Source organism: Bombyx mori, chromosome 16 (genome assembly GCF_030269925.1).
Source record: "Bombyx mori chromosome 16, ASM3026992v2".
NCBI classification, from domain to species: domain Eukaryota; kingdom Metazoa; phylum Arthropoda; class Insecta; order Lepidoptera; family Bombycidae; genus Bombyx; species Bombyx mori.
In genome coordinates this window covers 3,768,950-3,785,154 of record NC_085122.1, presented here as the reverse complement: position 1 = coordinate 3,785,154, position 16,205 = coordinate 3,768,950, and the positions used below count along the sequence as shown (strand labels likewise).

General features: G+C 44.2%; 1 protein-coding gene across 1 annotated transcript in view; it reads left to right on the top strand.

Moving 5' to 3' along the window:
• Positions 1 to 14,256, top strand: part of LOC101741819 (nose resistant to fluoxetine protein 6) — a 35,745-nt gene extending 21,489 nt beyond the window's left edge. Inside the window, exons 9-12 of the mRNA XM_012692674.4 lie at positions 2,846 to 2,996; positions 4,272 to 4,449; positions 11,452 to 11,591; positions 13,992 to 14,256. Of these exons, the coding sequence (XP_012548128.1) occupies positions 2,846 to 2,996; positions 4,272 to 4,449; positions 11,452 to 11,591; positions 13,992 to 14,096 (574 nt within the window). The 3' untranslated portion in view covers positions 14,097 to 14,256. The remainder of the gene's footprint in view (positions 1 to 2,845; positions 2,997 to 4,271; positions 4,450 to 11,451; positions 11,592 to 13,991) is intronic.
• Positions 14,257 to 16,205: the final 1,949 nt, after the last annotated feature.

The window sequence follows — 16,205 nt, the reverse complement described above, 5'->3', positions numbered from 1 at the left end:
TAATAGTGTAGCCTTGGCGAAATTCGTGATTATAGAAGTATAAAATACAACCATGATAGTGTACAAACTTACCAATTCCAATTAATTATAGTCGAATTTCGACTACTGCGGGACCTCTAGTAATATTAATTTGAAAAAGAGATTTAAGAGCTTTAAATGTTGTTTTCTTATTAAGTTACAGAAAACGCAGTTAAGTCGTTTATTGTTAATTCATTCTCGAATATTCTATTTAATTTTTTTTTTAACTAAAGAGTTTATTATATGATAAAGGTTTTACTTTGTAATTGAAGAATTGTAAATTTACAGTTTTGATTTTATTACTTTAATTAGAAATACTGCATTTAAAAGAGATGGAAAGTGTACTTTGTCCTTTTCTAACTAAAATTAAATATTAATTTAAAAAAATATATATATAATCTAATAGTAGAATACATGAATAAGTGATTAAAAAAATAAAACTCAATTCCTTAAAAATTTTAGTTACGCCACTTCAATTTTAAATGCGTGATATTTTGAAACAAATTGTTCGAAGACCATGACTGAAACTAAAATAGGGTGTTTGTTTCGCTTCGTTTAATATGTTCGAGTGGTGTAGAGTACTTGTAGTAGAGTACACACTATCTCTGCCGCGAGGATTTCAAAGGCTTCCTATTTGAAGTTTCGCAACGTTTTTTTTTTTTTTTTTTTAATCTATACTTATACTTATAATATTATAAAGAGGAAAGATTTGTTTGTTTGTTTGTTTCGAATAGGCTCCGAAACTACTGGACCGATTTGAAAAATTCTTTTTCCATTAGAAGCCGACATTGTCCCTGATGAACATAGGCTACTTTTTTTAAATTTTTATTTTTTTTATTTTTTTGGTTTCATGTGTGTTTTAATGTTTCCGAAGCGAAGCGAGGGCGGGTCGCTAATTGAGTAATAATTATTCCTGTCTCAAAAAGTCACGTTTATCTCTCTCTGTCTCTCTCTGTCTCTGTCTTTATACAAGCTTTCATTTGTTTGTTTGTCAAGTCAAGTTTCGTTAGCTAAATTCGCACCGCTTTCCGTTGTCATAAAGAATTGAATTTTTGCATTTACTTTCAGTTTCAAAGATAATGGGATTTTTATGGAAAGCACGAACCGTATAAGTACTGAATCGGCACATAGCTCGCATAAAACAAACCCTACAATAATCAACAGGGCAGACACGAAGTTTTGAGTACGCATTTTTTTTTTATTGCTTAGATGGGTGGACGAGCTCACAGCCCACCTGGTGTTAAGTGGTTACTGGAGTCCATAGACATCCACAACGTAAATGCGCCACCCACCTTGAGATATAAGTAAGATATAAGTTCTAAGGTCTCGAGTATAGTTACAACGGCTGCCTCATCCTTCAAACCGAAACGCATTACTATTTCACGGCAGAAATAGGCAGGGTGGTGGTACCTACCCGCGCGGACTCACAAGAGGTCCTACCAGCAGTAATTGCTATTGTTGTCGGACGAACGGCCTGTCTAATGGTAATAAGTTGCTCACGGACTTCACCAATGCCAAAGGTATAGCCAAGTCGCTGCCAACGGCTAACTCTCCGCAAGCCTCGTTTGAAAAAGGGTATGACGTCATAGCGCTCGGAAAACACCGTGGAGGGGAGCGCATTGTAAAGCCGAGTAGAAACACACTGTCGATTAACCAGATAGTGTCTGGCTGAGCCCTTGCTCGCCCACCTGTCCTGGTAAAACTGGAAGGACCTGCGGGCCACCAGTAATAAAAAAAAACGGGTAGTATAAATGAATTCTTCTCCTATAGCTGGAGGGGCGATGGGAAAAAGGATATGAAGAGGATATCTCGAACAATTCCTCGGAGCATTTTACTATGACATCGGTTATTATGTTTTACAACGATATGATTCTTGCACTCGGGGTGGGCATAGACTTAAGAAAATGTTCAATGGTTATTAACTGTAAATGTTCTATACGCATTCAATTATGCCATTAAAAAACACTATGAATACGGACTTAAAATTTAGAGTTTGTGCACTTGTGACGCTTGCTTCACGAAATCTATTTTTAACAAACACTCCATGAAGACATTACATAAGCGTTGATTTTAATTTTCATCTTTCGTATTGACTCTATTAATTAAAACTCTACTAATTAAAAAACTCTACTAAAGTAATAAAACTCTACTAATAATTTTTTTTTTTTTTTTTTTATTCTTGTTTACCGCTTCGATTTTAAATTTTGTAAGTTCGAAAACTCGTCACCTCTTTACGGAATTTCAAATGGCCGAATATGAATTCAACCCTTTTTTGAGTATCTCCCTTAAAATATATATATAAGGAATATACCTACCTATATGCCGCGATTGAAATGAATTTGATTTCCGTAAATGAAAACAGATGATAGTGTTGATAAAAATAATCTTAGTAAGTTATAATTTTGAATGAAAAACAAGCTCTTTAAATGAATAGCCAGCCATTAACGATGTCAATATCGAAATGCATACTAAGTTCCCGATTGACTTCTACGGTGTAGGAATAACATCGTGTAATAAAAATCAAACCCGCAAAATTATAATTTGCGTATGTACTGGTGGTAGGACCTCTTGTGAGTCCGCGCGGGTAGGTACCACCCTGCCTATTTTCTGCCGTGAAGCAGTAATGCGTTTCGGTTTGAAGGGCGGGGCAGCCGTTGTAACTATACTGAGACCTTAGAACTTATGCCTCAAGGTGGGTGGCGCATTTACGTTGTAGATGTCTATGGGCTTCAGTAACAACTTAACACCAGGTGGGCTGTGAGCTCGTCCACCCATCTAAGCAATAAAAATATAATATTAATAGTGTTTTTTTTTTCAATTCGAACAGAGCGATAAGTACGTTGTTCGAGAAACTACCGTCATTTTGGCATTATTACATTTCGACGTGGGGCGCCCTGCCTAGCTGCTTCGCGGGACTGTACTTCGGTCATCTACAGTACGACTTGCTGAAAAAGGACAATACTATATTCACGAACAAGGTGAAGAAAATCTATTTTCTTTTTTCTCCTACCTACGCCGAAAGTTCGGATTGCCCTTGTAGGCAGACGAGCATACGGCCCACCTGATGGTGAGTGGTTACCGTCGCCCATGGACTTCAGCAATGCCAGGGGCAGAGCCAAGCCGCTGCCTACCAAGCCTTTCCTCCCGCTGTACAGGGAAGAAAGTGTAACTTTGCCCCGGGTACTGACAAGTGCGCATGCGCGTTAGTGTCTACGTCTGCTCTCATTGCTGCTGATTGCTGATCGCTGATTGATGCTCTTTAATTAAAAATTAAAAAAACAGTTAAATTGTTTTTTATGAGAATGGGGGGCCCCGCCCCCCCTACCCCGGCCAGGGCTACGCCCCTGGACCCCGGCTAGGTACTCCACGAACTTTCGGCCTAGTAGGAGAAAAAATAGTATGTGCACCGCGGGAAAAAAGTAGGACATCTCATCACGCGGGAGGAAATGTCCTACTTTTCTCCCTTGGTGCACAATCTATACTAATATTATAAAGAGGAAAGATTTGTTTGTTTGTTTGTTTCGAATAGGCTCCGAAACTACTGGACCGATTTGAAAAATTCTTTTTCCATTAGAAGCCGACATTGTCCCTGATGAACATAGGCTACTTTTTTTAATTTTTTTTTTTTGGTTTCATGTGTGTTTTAATGTTTCCGAAGCGAAGCGAGGGCGGGTCGCTAGTGTACTATAAAAACCAACAGTTTAGTTTTCAAAATAAAACAATTTGCGAAACATATCCGGGACCCATTAGAGGAAATATAAACGATAATTGTGAACGTACATATAACGCTTAATCTGTACCGTCATTTTAAAGAGTATTATGAAAGCTTTCTCAATTACAAATTTGTAATTTATTTGTTGATTGATGTCTATCATCATCTCAGCCTGTCCACTGTCCACTGCTGAACATAGGCCTCTCCAAATGATCTCCAGTGCGGCCGGTCCGTTTCCACCTGCATCCAACGTGACGTACGGTTCTTACCAGGTCGTCGATCCATTTCGTAGGTGGCCGTCCCACACTGTGCTTGCCAGTACGTGGTCTCCATTCGAGGATCAGTTTGCCCCATCGGCCGTCCGATCTTCGCGCTATGTGGCCCGCCCACTATCACTTCAGCGTGCTAATCCTACGGGCTATGTCAGCAACTTTAGTTCTTCTACGGATCGCCTCATTTCTGATTCTATATAACCAAAGAAATATTAAGGAACATCCACATAGTACACTTAACAACTACAAATTAACTTTTCTTTTTATAGGCGCTGGTATACTTGCATAACATCAGTTTCCCGCTAACAATCTTGTGGGCAGCCGTCACTGGAACATATACACACAGTATCAGCTCGCGTCTTTCGATCACTGTCTTCATGGTCGTCGATAAAATTGTATTCATTTTTCTTAGCTCCATACTTGTTTTGGGACTCATCAATATTGACGGTAAGTAGGTACTGTTTTGTTTTATCGATAATTTTATGTGTATTTATTACTAGTGCTTAATGAATCGTTAACGTAAGGCCTAAGCCGCTGGAGCTAGGATCTTGAAGTTTTGGCAATTATTGTTTTTTTTTTTTAATTAGACGTCAAAGACAAAAATAGATGAGAAAATATCGTGTGTACGAAGGTGATACAAAAAGATAATCACGACCCTCAGCAGTGAGGAATACGACCCAAGGAGGTGGAGGAAATTAGAAGTACTAAGGATATTTGAAAATTTCACCTCTAATAAAATGCAAAAAGATAAAATGCAATAGTACATGAAATTTTTTTTTAATCTTTAAGTTTTTGTGATTTTAGTTGAATTATAAGCATTTAGCCTAAGTTTGTTATAACCGTGAGTTAGCGTACATAAATAGATACTTACGTAAGTCGTGTCCTTAATAGCGACTCGTGAAACTTCACCGTCCTCGTCATAACTATCTTCCATATATCCAGGAAAATATACATATCTTCTAGATCTGAGTGTACTTATTCTTGATTGGTACATGTATTCTCAAATTCCCAATTTGGGTCGCTGAATAAGTAAAAAAGGTCATTATTATTATTTTCCTAAATTATTGAAGTCAACTTATTTCGCGTCTATTTTATTTCTGACTAATTTCCTTTCTTACTTATTCTTCTTTTCTGACTTAATCTTATTTCTTACCTATCTTATTTCTGACTTGAAATTCTTTGAAACATAACAGACACTCGCATGGCGACACTAAAAAGAGATAGCTATATATATACACAACATATCTGTTGAAAATAAACAGCGAAATTATGCGATATAAATCCTTCTGAATGTTTCACATATACCGCGTAAGAACTAAACACATAAATATAAGCAGGTATATTATAATAATAGGTATATACATATTTTTTATTTAATTACTCATAGTCAGACAATTACTGCCAGATATCGATTTATGATTATTTTATTTATATTCATGTATTGAGAAACTACTTCCACCATAAATCTCGCCATATTATATATATTATTATCGACCAGAAGTGAGGTAGTTAACAAAAAGAAATAAATAACACAGGACTGGCCTAATTATATTTCACTGAATTAACAAAATGTCTAACAAAATGATTTCAATTTACTATTAACGAAAACTGTTAAAATTACACAAGAACCAAACATGTTTCAACAAGAACCGCACACACGAACGCCACGTACAAAAAAGAGACAAAGGCGCAGCGAGGGATCGTTTTTATAGTTTTAGCGCTGGCTCTCGGTCGGGGGTTGCCTGGATTCGGTAACACGGCCGTTCCTGATGGCGAGGCGTCCTCGACCGCTTCATCTCTCAGCAGAAGTATATCTCTTCCAGCTACGTCAGAGCTTGCATCAACAAGGTCACCCTCTGTAACGTAACAAAAATTTTACACCCAGACCTTAATGCTCTAAAACTTTCTAAAATTTAGAATCCCTACTACAGACGCAAGCGTGCACTCTTACATCTGCAGCGAGGACGAGCCAAAGATAAACATTTGAAGTGAGAAGAATAGATATCGCACAACTGTCCCAAACTGCGCAATTTGAGACACCTGAACGATTCCTTTACTGAGTTAGCCCGTACAGGAAACGTCTAAAACAGTAGCGCGCTGTTGTCTGCAATATTCACCGATACAGATACTGAACATTACCGACACAACACAGCTAAACAGTAGGGACGCAAGATCCGGCCGAATCCGCATCTACCATACTGCTCAAAAAAATAAACGGGAAGTAAAGCATCGTCGTGCCCACCTCAACCTCAAAAACGGGAAGTAAAGCACCGTCGTGCCCACCTCAACCTCAAAAATGGGAAGTAAAGCACCGTCGTGCCCACCTCAACCTCAAAAATGGGAAGTAAAGCACCGAAGTGCCCACCTCGACCTTCACATATTAATTTCGAAGAAAAGGCTGCATGTCACCGGGGTCCACTCGTAAGGATGATGTGGAAGCAGGGCAGCCGTCCCAGCTCCAGTCTGCTCCCACGATGCGAGGCTGCACCAGTGTGGCGGGCGTCCCGCTCGACCGTCCTGATAGATAATCCGTTGGGTAGTCCGCAGCAGCAGGCCGCAGACTAAGCGACATCGCCCTCTGCGTCACTGCCAGTCGTACAGCACCGCGCAGCCAGCGGCACGCGAGCAGTGCTCGCAGCCAGCGGTACGCGAGCAGTGCGCGCAGTATGCGCGCCAGAAGTAGATGAGCGCGCGCATCCAGCGGCACGCGAGCGGTGCGCGCAGCCAGCGGCACGCGAGCAGTACGCGCACCCAGCGGCACGCGAGCAGTGCGCGCAGCCAGCAGCACGCAAGCAGTACGCGCAGTATGCACGCCAGAAGTAGATGAGCGCGCGGAGCCAGCGGCACGCGAGCAGTGCGCGCAGTATGCACGCCAGAAGTAGATGAGCGCGCGCAGCCAGCGGCACGCGAGCAGTGCGCGCAGCCAGCGGCACGCGAGCAGTGCGCGCAGCCAGCAGCACGCAAGCAGTACGCGCAGTATGCACGCCAGAAGTAGATGAGCGCGCGGAGCCAGCGGCACGCGAGCAGTGCGCGCAGTATGCGCGCCAGAAGTAGATGAGCGCGCGCATCCAGCGGCACGCGAGCGGTGCGCGCAGCCAGCGGCACGCGAGCAGTACGCGCAGCCAGCGGCACGCGAGCAGTGCGCGCAGCCAGCAGCACGCAAGCAGTACGCGCAGTATGCACGCCAGAAGTAGATGAGCGCGCGGAGCCAGCGGCACGCGAGCAGTGCGCGCAGTATGCACGCCAGAAGTAGATGAGCGCGCGCAGCCAGCGGCACGCGAGCAGTGCGCGCAGCCAGCGGCACGCGAGCAGTGCGCGCAGTATGCACGCCAGAAGTAGATGAGCGCGCGCAGCCAGCGGCACGCGAGCAGTGCGCGCAGTATGCACGCCAGAAGTAGATGAGCGCGCGCAGCCAGCGGCACGCGAGCAGTGCGCGCAGCCAGCGGCACGCGAGCAGTGCGCGCAGTATGCACGCCAGAAGTAGATGAGCGCGCGCAGCCAGCGGCACGCGAGCAGTGCGCGCAGCCAGCGGCACGCGAGCAGTGCGCGCAGTATGCGCGCCAGAAGTAGATGAGCGCGCGCATCCAGCGGCACGCGAGCGGTGCGCGCAGCCAGCGGCACGCGAGCAGTACGCGCAGCCAGCGGCACGCGAGCAGTGCGCGCAGCCAGCAGCACGCAAGCAGTACGCGCAGTATGCACGCCAGAAGTAGATGAGCGCGCGGAGCCAGCGGCACGCGAGCAGTGCGCGCAGTATGCACGCCAGAAGTAGATGAGCGCGCGCATCCAGCGGCACGCGAGCGGTGCGCGCAGCCAGCGGCACGCGAGCAGTACGCGCAGCCAGCGGCACGCGAGCAGTGCGCGCAGCCAGCAGCACGCAAGCAGTACGCGCAGTATGCACGCCAGAAGTAGATGAGCGCGCGGAGCCAGCGGCACGCGAGCAGTGCGCGCAGTATGCACGCCAGAAGTAGATGAGCGCGCGCAGCCAGCGGCACGCGAGCAGTGCGCGCAGCCAGCGGCACGCGAGCAGTGCGCGCAGTATGCACGCCAGAAGTAGATGAGCGCGCGCAGCCAGCGGCACGCGAGCAGTGCGCGCAGTATGCACGCCAGAAGTAGATGAGCGCGCGCAGCCAGCGGCACGCGAGCAGTGCGCGCAGCCAGCGGCACGCGAGCAGTGCGCGCAGTATGCACGCCAGAAGTAGATGAGCGCGCGCAGCCAGCGGCACGCGAGCAGTGCGCGCAGCCAGCGGCACGCGAGCAGTGCGCGCAGTATGCGCGCCAGAAGTAGATGAGCGCGCGCATCCAGCGGCACGCGAGCGGTGCGCGCAGCCAGCGGCACGCGAGCAGTACGCGCAGCCAGCGGCACGCGAGCAGTGCGCGCAGCCAGCAGCACGCAAGCAGTACGCGCAGTATGCACGCCAGAAGTAGATGAGCGCGCGGAGCCAGCGGCACGCGAGCAGTGCGCGCAGTATGCACGCCAGAAGTAGATGAGCGCGCGCATCCAGCGGCACGCGAGCGGTGCGCGCAGCCAGCGGCACGCGAGCAGTACGCGCAGCCAGCGGCACGCGAGCAGTGCGCGCAGCCAGCAGCACGCAAGCAGTACGCGCAGTATGCACGCCAGAAGTAGATGAGCGCGCGGAGCCAGCGGCACGCGAGCAGTGCGCGCAGTATGCACGCCAGAAGTAAATGAGCGCGCGCAGCCAGCGGCACGCGAGCAGTGCGCGCAGCCAGCGGCACGCGAGCAGTGCGCGCAGTATGCACGCCAGAAGTAGATGAGCGCGCGCAGCCAGCGGCACGCGAGCAGTGCGCGCAGTATGCACGCCAGAAGTAGATGAGCGCGCGCAGCCAGCGGCACGCGAGCAGTGCGCGCAGCCAGCGGCACGCGAGCAGTGCGCGCAGTATGCACGCCAGAAGTAGATGAGCGCGCGCAGCCAGCGGCACGCGAGCAGTGCGCCCAGCCAGCGGCACGCGAGCAGTGCGCGCAGCCAGTGCTACGCGAGCAGTGCACGCAGCCAGCGGCACGCGAGCAGTACGCGCAGTATGCGCGCCAGAAGTAGATGAGCGCGCGCAGCAGCACGCAAGCAACACGTGCAGTATGCACGCCAGAAGTAGATGGGCGTGCGCAGGCAGCGGCATGCGATCAACACGTGCAGTATGCACAGCTCTGCGCTTTCCTGCTGGAGCACGGCGCCGACTCGCTAGTGACCTCACACGTCAGCGACAACGTTTTGCGTCTGTGAACAAATCAGACAGAAGGCGCCTCCATTGTCAAAGTTTAGATAGCACCTGCAATGCTCCAATAATCCTGTTCGTCACGCCGTCCATCTGCTGACCAGCACTGCTACACACACCCGCCGATTTGCATGACGCTGTTCCAGGGTACTCAGGTGCACATGCGTCACCCCCTTCGACGGAAATCGTTGCTGCTGGTGGCAAAAATAACTGCGCGTGGCGTTCGGTACAAGAGTGCGAGTAGACGGTACAGATAAAGTGGTCATTAATCTCACGATCTCACGAGTATAATTATGTTCCAAAGAACGGTTCCACGGAATTATGCCAGGAGACATCCTGCGGTGTAGGTGTCTTGCTCTTCCTACACACAGCACGATCGCGACGATAATAATTGCAACAAACTCCTAAATCGAGAATTCGAGCGGTCATGACAGCGTCGATGAGAATGATCGCGCCTGTATTTTCTACATCGACGTCCCGTCACTTTTCCAAAAGCACGTGGTTTTATCCCACTTCTGATATTATCGACCAGAAGTGAGGTAGTTAACAAAAAGAAATAAATAACACAGGACTGGCCTAATTATATTTCACTGAATTAACAAAATGTCTAACAAAATGATTTCAATTTACTATTAACGAAAACTGTTAAAATTACACAAGAACCAAACATGTTTCAACAAGAACCGCACACACGAACGCCACGTACAAAAAAGAGACAAAGGCGCAGCGAGGGATCGTTTTTATAGTTTTAGCGCTGGCTCTCGGTCGGGGGTTGCCTGGATTCGGTAACAATATATTTTTTATTTATTGCTTAGAAGGGTTAAAGAGTTCTCAGCCCGCTTGGTATTGAGTGATTACCGGAGCCCGTAGACATCAACAAGCTTCCCGACACAACTTCAAGCATCTCTTCCCGTATTAAGCCTCTATGACCAGCCCATAAGCTGGACCAAGAAGATCAAGTAACCGTAGGGCTCACCCTTGATAGAGGAATAACGTTCTGTCCTCATAGCGTGACAGTTCGCGACCGAACGGTGTTCAGAGAGGGAGAGAGATAGGGGGAGAGAGGGAGAGAGATAGGGGGAGAGAGGGAAAGAGAAAGTATGCTTTACTGTTCACAAGAAATAAAAAATTTAAAAAATGCATGTGTGTACGGGTTCATACTCGGTCAACTCTATCCAATAATCTGCAATCGAAGTAAACTGTCTCTTCGTAACAAGGTGACAATCTAAACTATTTGCACACGCATCTGTTGACTGATGCAAGTGTAGTGTTCGCTCGTGCTGCCCGAACCCATATTAACACACTCCAGGCTATTCAATCGCGTTCCTGAATGACAGCCGTTGAAGAGGTATGTGACGATTAGTATTCACGAGGAAGACCTTGAATTAGAATCGCCAAGTGTCTGAAGATAGCGTCAGAACGCTTCTTCGAGAAAGCGACGTGACGCCATAAGTCTCTAATCGTGGCCTCCTCAAATTTTATACCAGACCCAGACGATGGGACAACAAACAGTCGTCGTTGCTCTAGATATGTCCTTTCGGATTCGGTCGATCCACACTCACTGTTCACTGTTCACTGGTCACTGTTCTTGTCGAATGGAGAAAGAACGACCTAAAAGAGCACCATCTACAACCCAAAATACCACCATCTACAACGCAAAATACCAAATTGCGGAAATCACGGAAAATACCGCTCTTGAGCACTTCAAAATCACGATTTTACTGGTGGTAGGACCTCTTGTGTGTTCGCGCAGTTAGGTACCACCACCCTGCCTATTTCTGCCGTGAAGCAGTAATACGTTTCGGTTTGAAGGGTGGGGTAGCCGTTGTAACTTTACTTGAGATGTTAAAACTTATATCTCAAGGTGGGTGGCGCATTTACGTTGTAGACGTCTATGGGCTCCAGTAACTGCTTAACACCAGGGATTAGAGTCCTAATAAATGCTAATTGCCAGAGTTGGGCAAACAGACGAAGTTGTCGATGTCATCAACTCGGCAGAATCGTTAATTTGAGTTTATTATTTGTCAATATCCTTTTGCCTCTCAATAAAGGGTTTTACTATTATTATTATGTGTATTAAACACTGCCTCGCCTGTACAGACGGCAGGACACACTCCGGCGAGGTGGGCAGCAATCGGCGGGAGCGTTAGGGACTATTGGGAGAGAAACCAGCGAACTATACGGGCATTATTATTATAATTATAAATGCTAATAAAACAGGTCCGCAAAGACGGTTCTTCGCATGGAGCGGATGGCAGGCCCTTGGAAGAATGTCACTCTGCGTGATGCTGTGCCATTGGTGCGTCGGATGTATTATAGCCGCGAAGCCATACGTATATGAGATATCCGATATCGAGATGGTAAGTAAACGAAACACGTACCGATTTTCGGAATCTAAACTTTTCTTTTTATTGCCCTTGTAGGCAGACGAGCATACGGCCCACCTGATGGTGAGTGGTTACCGTCGCCCATGGACTTCAGCAATGCCAGGGGCAAAGCCGCTGCCTACCGAAAACTGGACATTATTAACAAACCGGTGCGAAAACAATGAACCACTAGGAAAATTAACTCGAGAATAGACAACACCATAAGTCGCGGCGAAAATAGCTACAATGATTACATTATAGTAACCCTATCATCAATAGTGTTAATAGTAGGACCTATTGTGAGTCCGCACGGGTAGGTACCACTGTCCCGCCTATTTTACCGTGAAGCCGTAAAGCGTTTCGGCTTGAAGGGCGGAGCAGCCATTGTAACTATACTGAGACCTTCGACCTTATATCTCAAGGAGGGCGGCGACATTTGCGTTGTCTATGGCCTCCGGTAGCCACTTAACACCAGGTGGGCCGTGAGCTCGTCCAGCCACCTAAGGAATGAAAAATAAAGATAATGTGAAAAATACACTAAACATCTTCTCTATCATTTAGACTAAACTTTGTCAACAAACTAGGGTCTAATTAAGGAACCACGGAATAGATAAATAAAGTTGGAATGGTAACGTAGGCGGGGCAAGCGTGCCACAGTAATGTTTGTACAAACATAACTCGACCGATTCTTTCATTCACCGCGTTTAGTGCGCTTCGGACTACTTGGGCGAACAGATCTCCGCTTTATAGTGCCGTGTTGTGCAATTATAATTTGTAAAACAAAAAATCAGACCTCAAGTATAGAGCGAGGAGGTATATCTTTCGATCGGTAAGTCGAAATTACCATTTAATTACAATATTATTTGTCTAAAACATAAAAATATACTGAGCATTATGAAATTCCAAACATTAACAATATTATTGCAGCAAGTTATAAATAGCATACATTGCGCGATGTGTACTCGCCCAATGAACGCAATGACCAAGTCAGCTTCCAATGTACTACATGCATTGCGTTCTCTACACTTCAATCTTTGAAATTTCGGCGTTTGCCCTGATTGGCCGTGGTGCAGTTGTCGATAGTGAGGTGACCATGTGGTGAAATAAAATCATTGACAGAATTCTCGACTATATTTATATTTGACATGGATATTTTTTGCATTATTTTATATTTAATTAATGATACCTAGTATATTCTTAGTGAGACGTATTTTGAGTAAAATAAATATGTATTATTATTATTGAATTATTATCATTGAATTAATGTGAAGGTATAATATAAAGGGACATGTAGACCTTTCATTTACGGGTATTTACTATATTGTCTTAGACGTATTAAAATCTAAGTAAAATGCTATTTGACTTATGCAGTTAATTAAAAATTTTAGGTTTCCTAAAGAACCTAACGCCAGCGAACAATGGATTGACGTGACAGGTAGAGGTAACTGGAGACAAAGACGAGTACTATTTACTACTACTACTCTAAACATTTTACTGAAAATGATTTTACCATAAAAAAATCAGAATACACTTAATTTTGAAAAATTCATTCGCAATTAATAGCAAGCGCCAACTGCTTAACAAATACGTTTTATTCCAGGGACAGTGACTATTTGTAATTAATAAAAGTAAAATAGTTTTTTTTTTCAATATTTATTCCATGTTTCATTTTCTCCATTCATTCATCAGATAATTTATCGACAAAGATTATCGATTTTATCAAGCACTAGCGTGTATGAACATTTTTATTGCCTTTTTGCGTGTGTGAGTGTGTATGTCTACGGGTGTTTTGTGCTAGTTTGCGAACGAATATCTGTCCTGAGATTTATGTGTGGGTGTTTTTGTTGTGTGCGAAATACTTGTAATCACAGTGTGTATATGTGTAGAAATTAAAATAGTGGGGATGAAGCGGCGACACTGGTTCTAATACAAAATTAGAGCAAAGGCCTTTCCAACCTTATTTAACTATTCCGTGTAAGGAACCATTTGGAAATTATAACTCGGTAATCGGGTGTACAGTAACTTCATTTGCTGCGGCATTAATAGGCAGAATGGTAGTGCCTACCTCTACAGTCCTACACGCTACTCCGTTAGCAGTATTGAAGATTTTTTTTTATTGCTTAGATGGGTGGACGAGCTCACAGCCCACCTGGTGTTAAGTGGTTACCGGAGCCCATAAACATCTACAACGTAAATGCGCCACCCACCTTGAGATATAAGTTCTAAGGTCTCAGTATAGTTACAACGGCTGCCCCACCTTTCAAACCGAAACGCGTTACTGCTTCACGGCAGAAATAGGCAGGGTGGTGGTACCTACCCGCGCGGACTCAGAAAAGGTCCTACCACCAGAAATGTGAAAAATGTGAAAAATAAAACAATCATCTTCTATTTCAGACGGTCGATTGGATAGCAACCGTCGTATTGTCGTACGCCATAGCATTACCCGTTACGGTACTGGTTGAGTACCCATTCCAGAAATTTTTTGAGACTATAATTTGAACAACGGTCAAATATGTATTAAAATATTCAATCTATACATTTGTTGTTCGCGACGAGGTTTCTGTCGAGTGCTACATCGTCAGACGGATTTTTGTTTTTTTTTTATTGTTTTTACAATTATTATTTTTCGGGTAATTTTTTATTACAGTTAAAAAATATATATTGTCGTTTTATTTTAAAGTAACATTTTATAAATGAAAATCATAAAAAAATATGCTTGTTAATGAGCATTGCTACACGTGCTTGAATTTTCGTCGCTGGTATATCTGTCTTTTATGATCCAATTTTCCATTTCATTTTCCATTACTATGTCATTTTCCCATAGTTCATTCTCCAGTTTCTGAATGATTTTCTTTAGATCTCCTTTGTCAATGGTAAGAGATCTCGTGGACGAATCTCCATGCGCTGAACTGATCAGGTGAAAGACCTGACTGAAACCCCAATTAACGACTGCGTGCGCCAAGCTTCAGTTCGCAAACTATGAAGACATCTGTCAAGGCTTTAATAAACAAGGACTCCACATGACCACGAATGCTCTGCCAAGAGCAACCTACTATGATGAGGTCTCCTTTAGGGCACGACGACTTATCTTGACGACGACAAGACCCCAGCGCATTCATTTTGAGCCATACAACTGTCCGAGTCCCGAAGGCAGGTACCAATTATTCTAAAGAAACACATACATACTTGACAAAATGTTCACGAACGTTTCCCACAATGAATTAATAGCATCATGTAATAAAAATTAAGCCCGCAAAAATTATAAATACTCGTGTCTTAGGCATACCGTTGTAAATGGATGGATTTGATTCGAGCCCTACACCCCAGCAGAGGGTAATAGGAAAGAATGACGATAATGATGATGATGATGGTGTTAGGGCATGTTGTAGGCTCGCACGGATAGCTACCACCACCCTGCCTATTTCTGCCGTAAAGCACTATAAAAGCTATATTTACAAAGTTTCGGTGTCATGTATCTGATAGAAATCATCAATTATTAAATACATATATCCATATTTTGTTACATAAAGCGAAATGTAATGAAGTTGATGAATATGTGACTTTAGTCAATTGAGATGAAATTGAAATGAAAAAGAATTCAGTGGACTTTCTGGAAAAGCCCGAAAGCTCACGTCCAGTGGGTTTGTTTAATTTCCCCACATTTGTGCACTCTCACAGCGCTAAACAGTCAATAGCCACCGTTATTAAACATTTAAACCAGCAGAAACACTAAGTTAACAAAATGAAATAATTAAAAAAACATTGCTCTTCGCGTTCCCGCCAAAAATCCCCTACTGTATTCGTTAATTATGTTTCGTTGGAGCTTTTTTCTCAGTAATTTTATTTCGCTTGGTTCAGTAATTTTATTTCGCTTGGTTCAGTTAAAAAAAAAGATTACCGAGCGCATTTCACTTAAGTAACTCAAGGTTGTATTATTAATTTATGAATACGTCACGATGTTATTTCAGTTGATAAAGTAAAATAAAGTAGTATAAACGGATCCTCAGGGTGGCGGCGACAATTGAGACAATTTACATCCATACGAAATAATATATTCTCTTTTGTACACGTTACGGTGGGTAGAATACGAATGCAACAGAGATATGCTAACCGCCGGTATTTATACAATCATCTTGACCTATTTTAATACAAACTTAGTAGGTAATATTAAACATTGTTCATCTTAATTATTCTGCTGATTATTTACGTACAATTATTATTTAATAATATCGAATTATGTAACATAAATAACATTAAGACTTATTGCGCCGTAAGGTTTATTGCGCCGGAAGCTATCAAGCGGAAGGCGCCAATAAAATATAAGTATAAAGAAATATGAATGAACTATTTACTTGATTATGAAATTACTAATTATATTATAAGACAATAATAAGTTCTATATATTTCCTTGGTTCGTAAATAATTTATTATTTGAGGCCGGAAGTGTTGCTCGGTAACAGTAGATAAAGTAATTAAAGTAAAAAAAAAATAGTGATAACTGGAGCCCATAGACATCTACAACGTAAATGCCCCACCCACCTTGAGATGTAAGTTCTAAGGTCTCAGTATAGTTATAACGGCTGCCCCACAAATCAAACCGAAACGCAT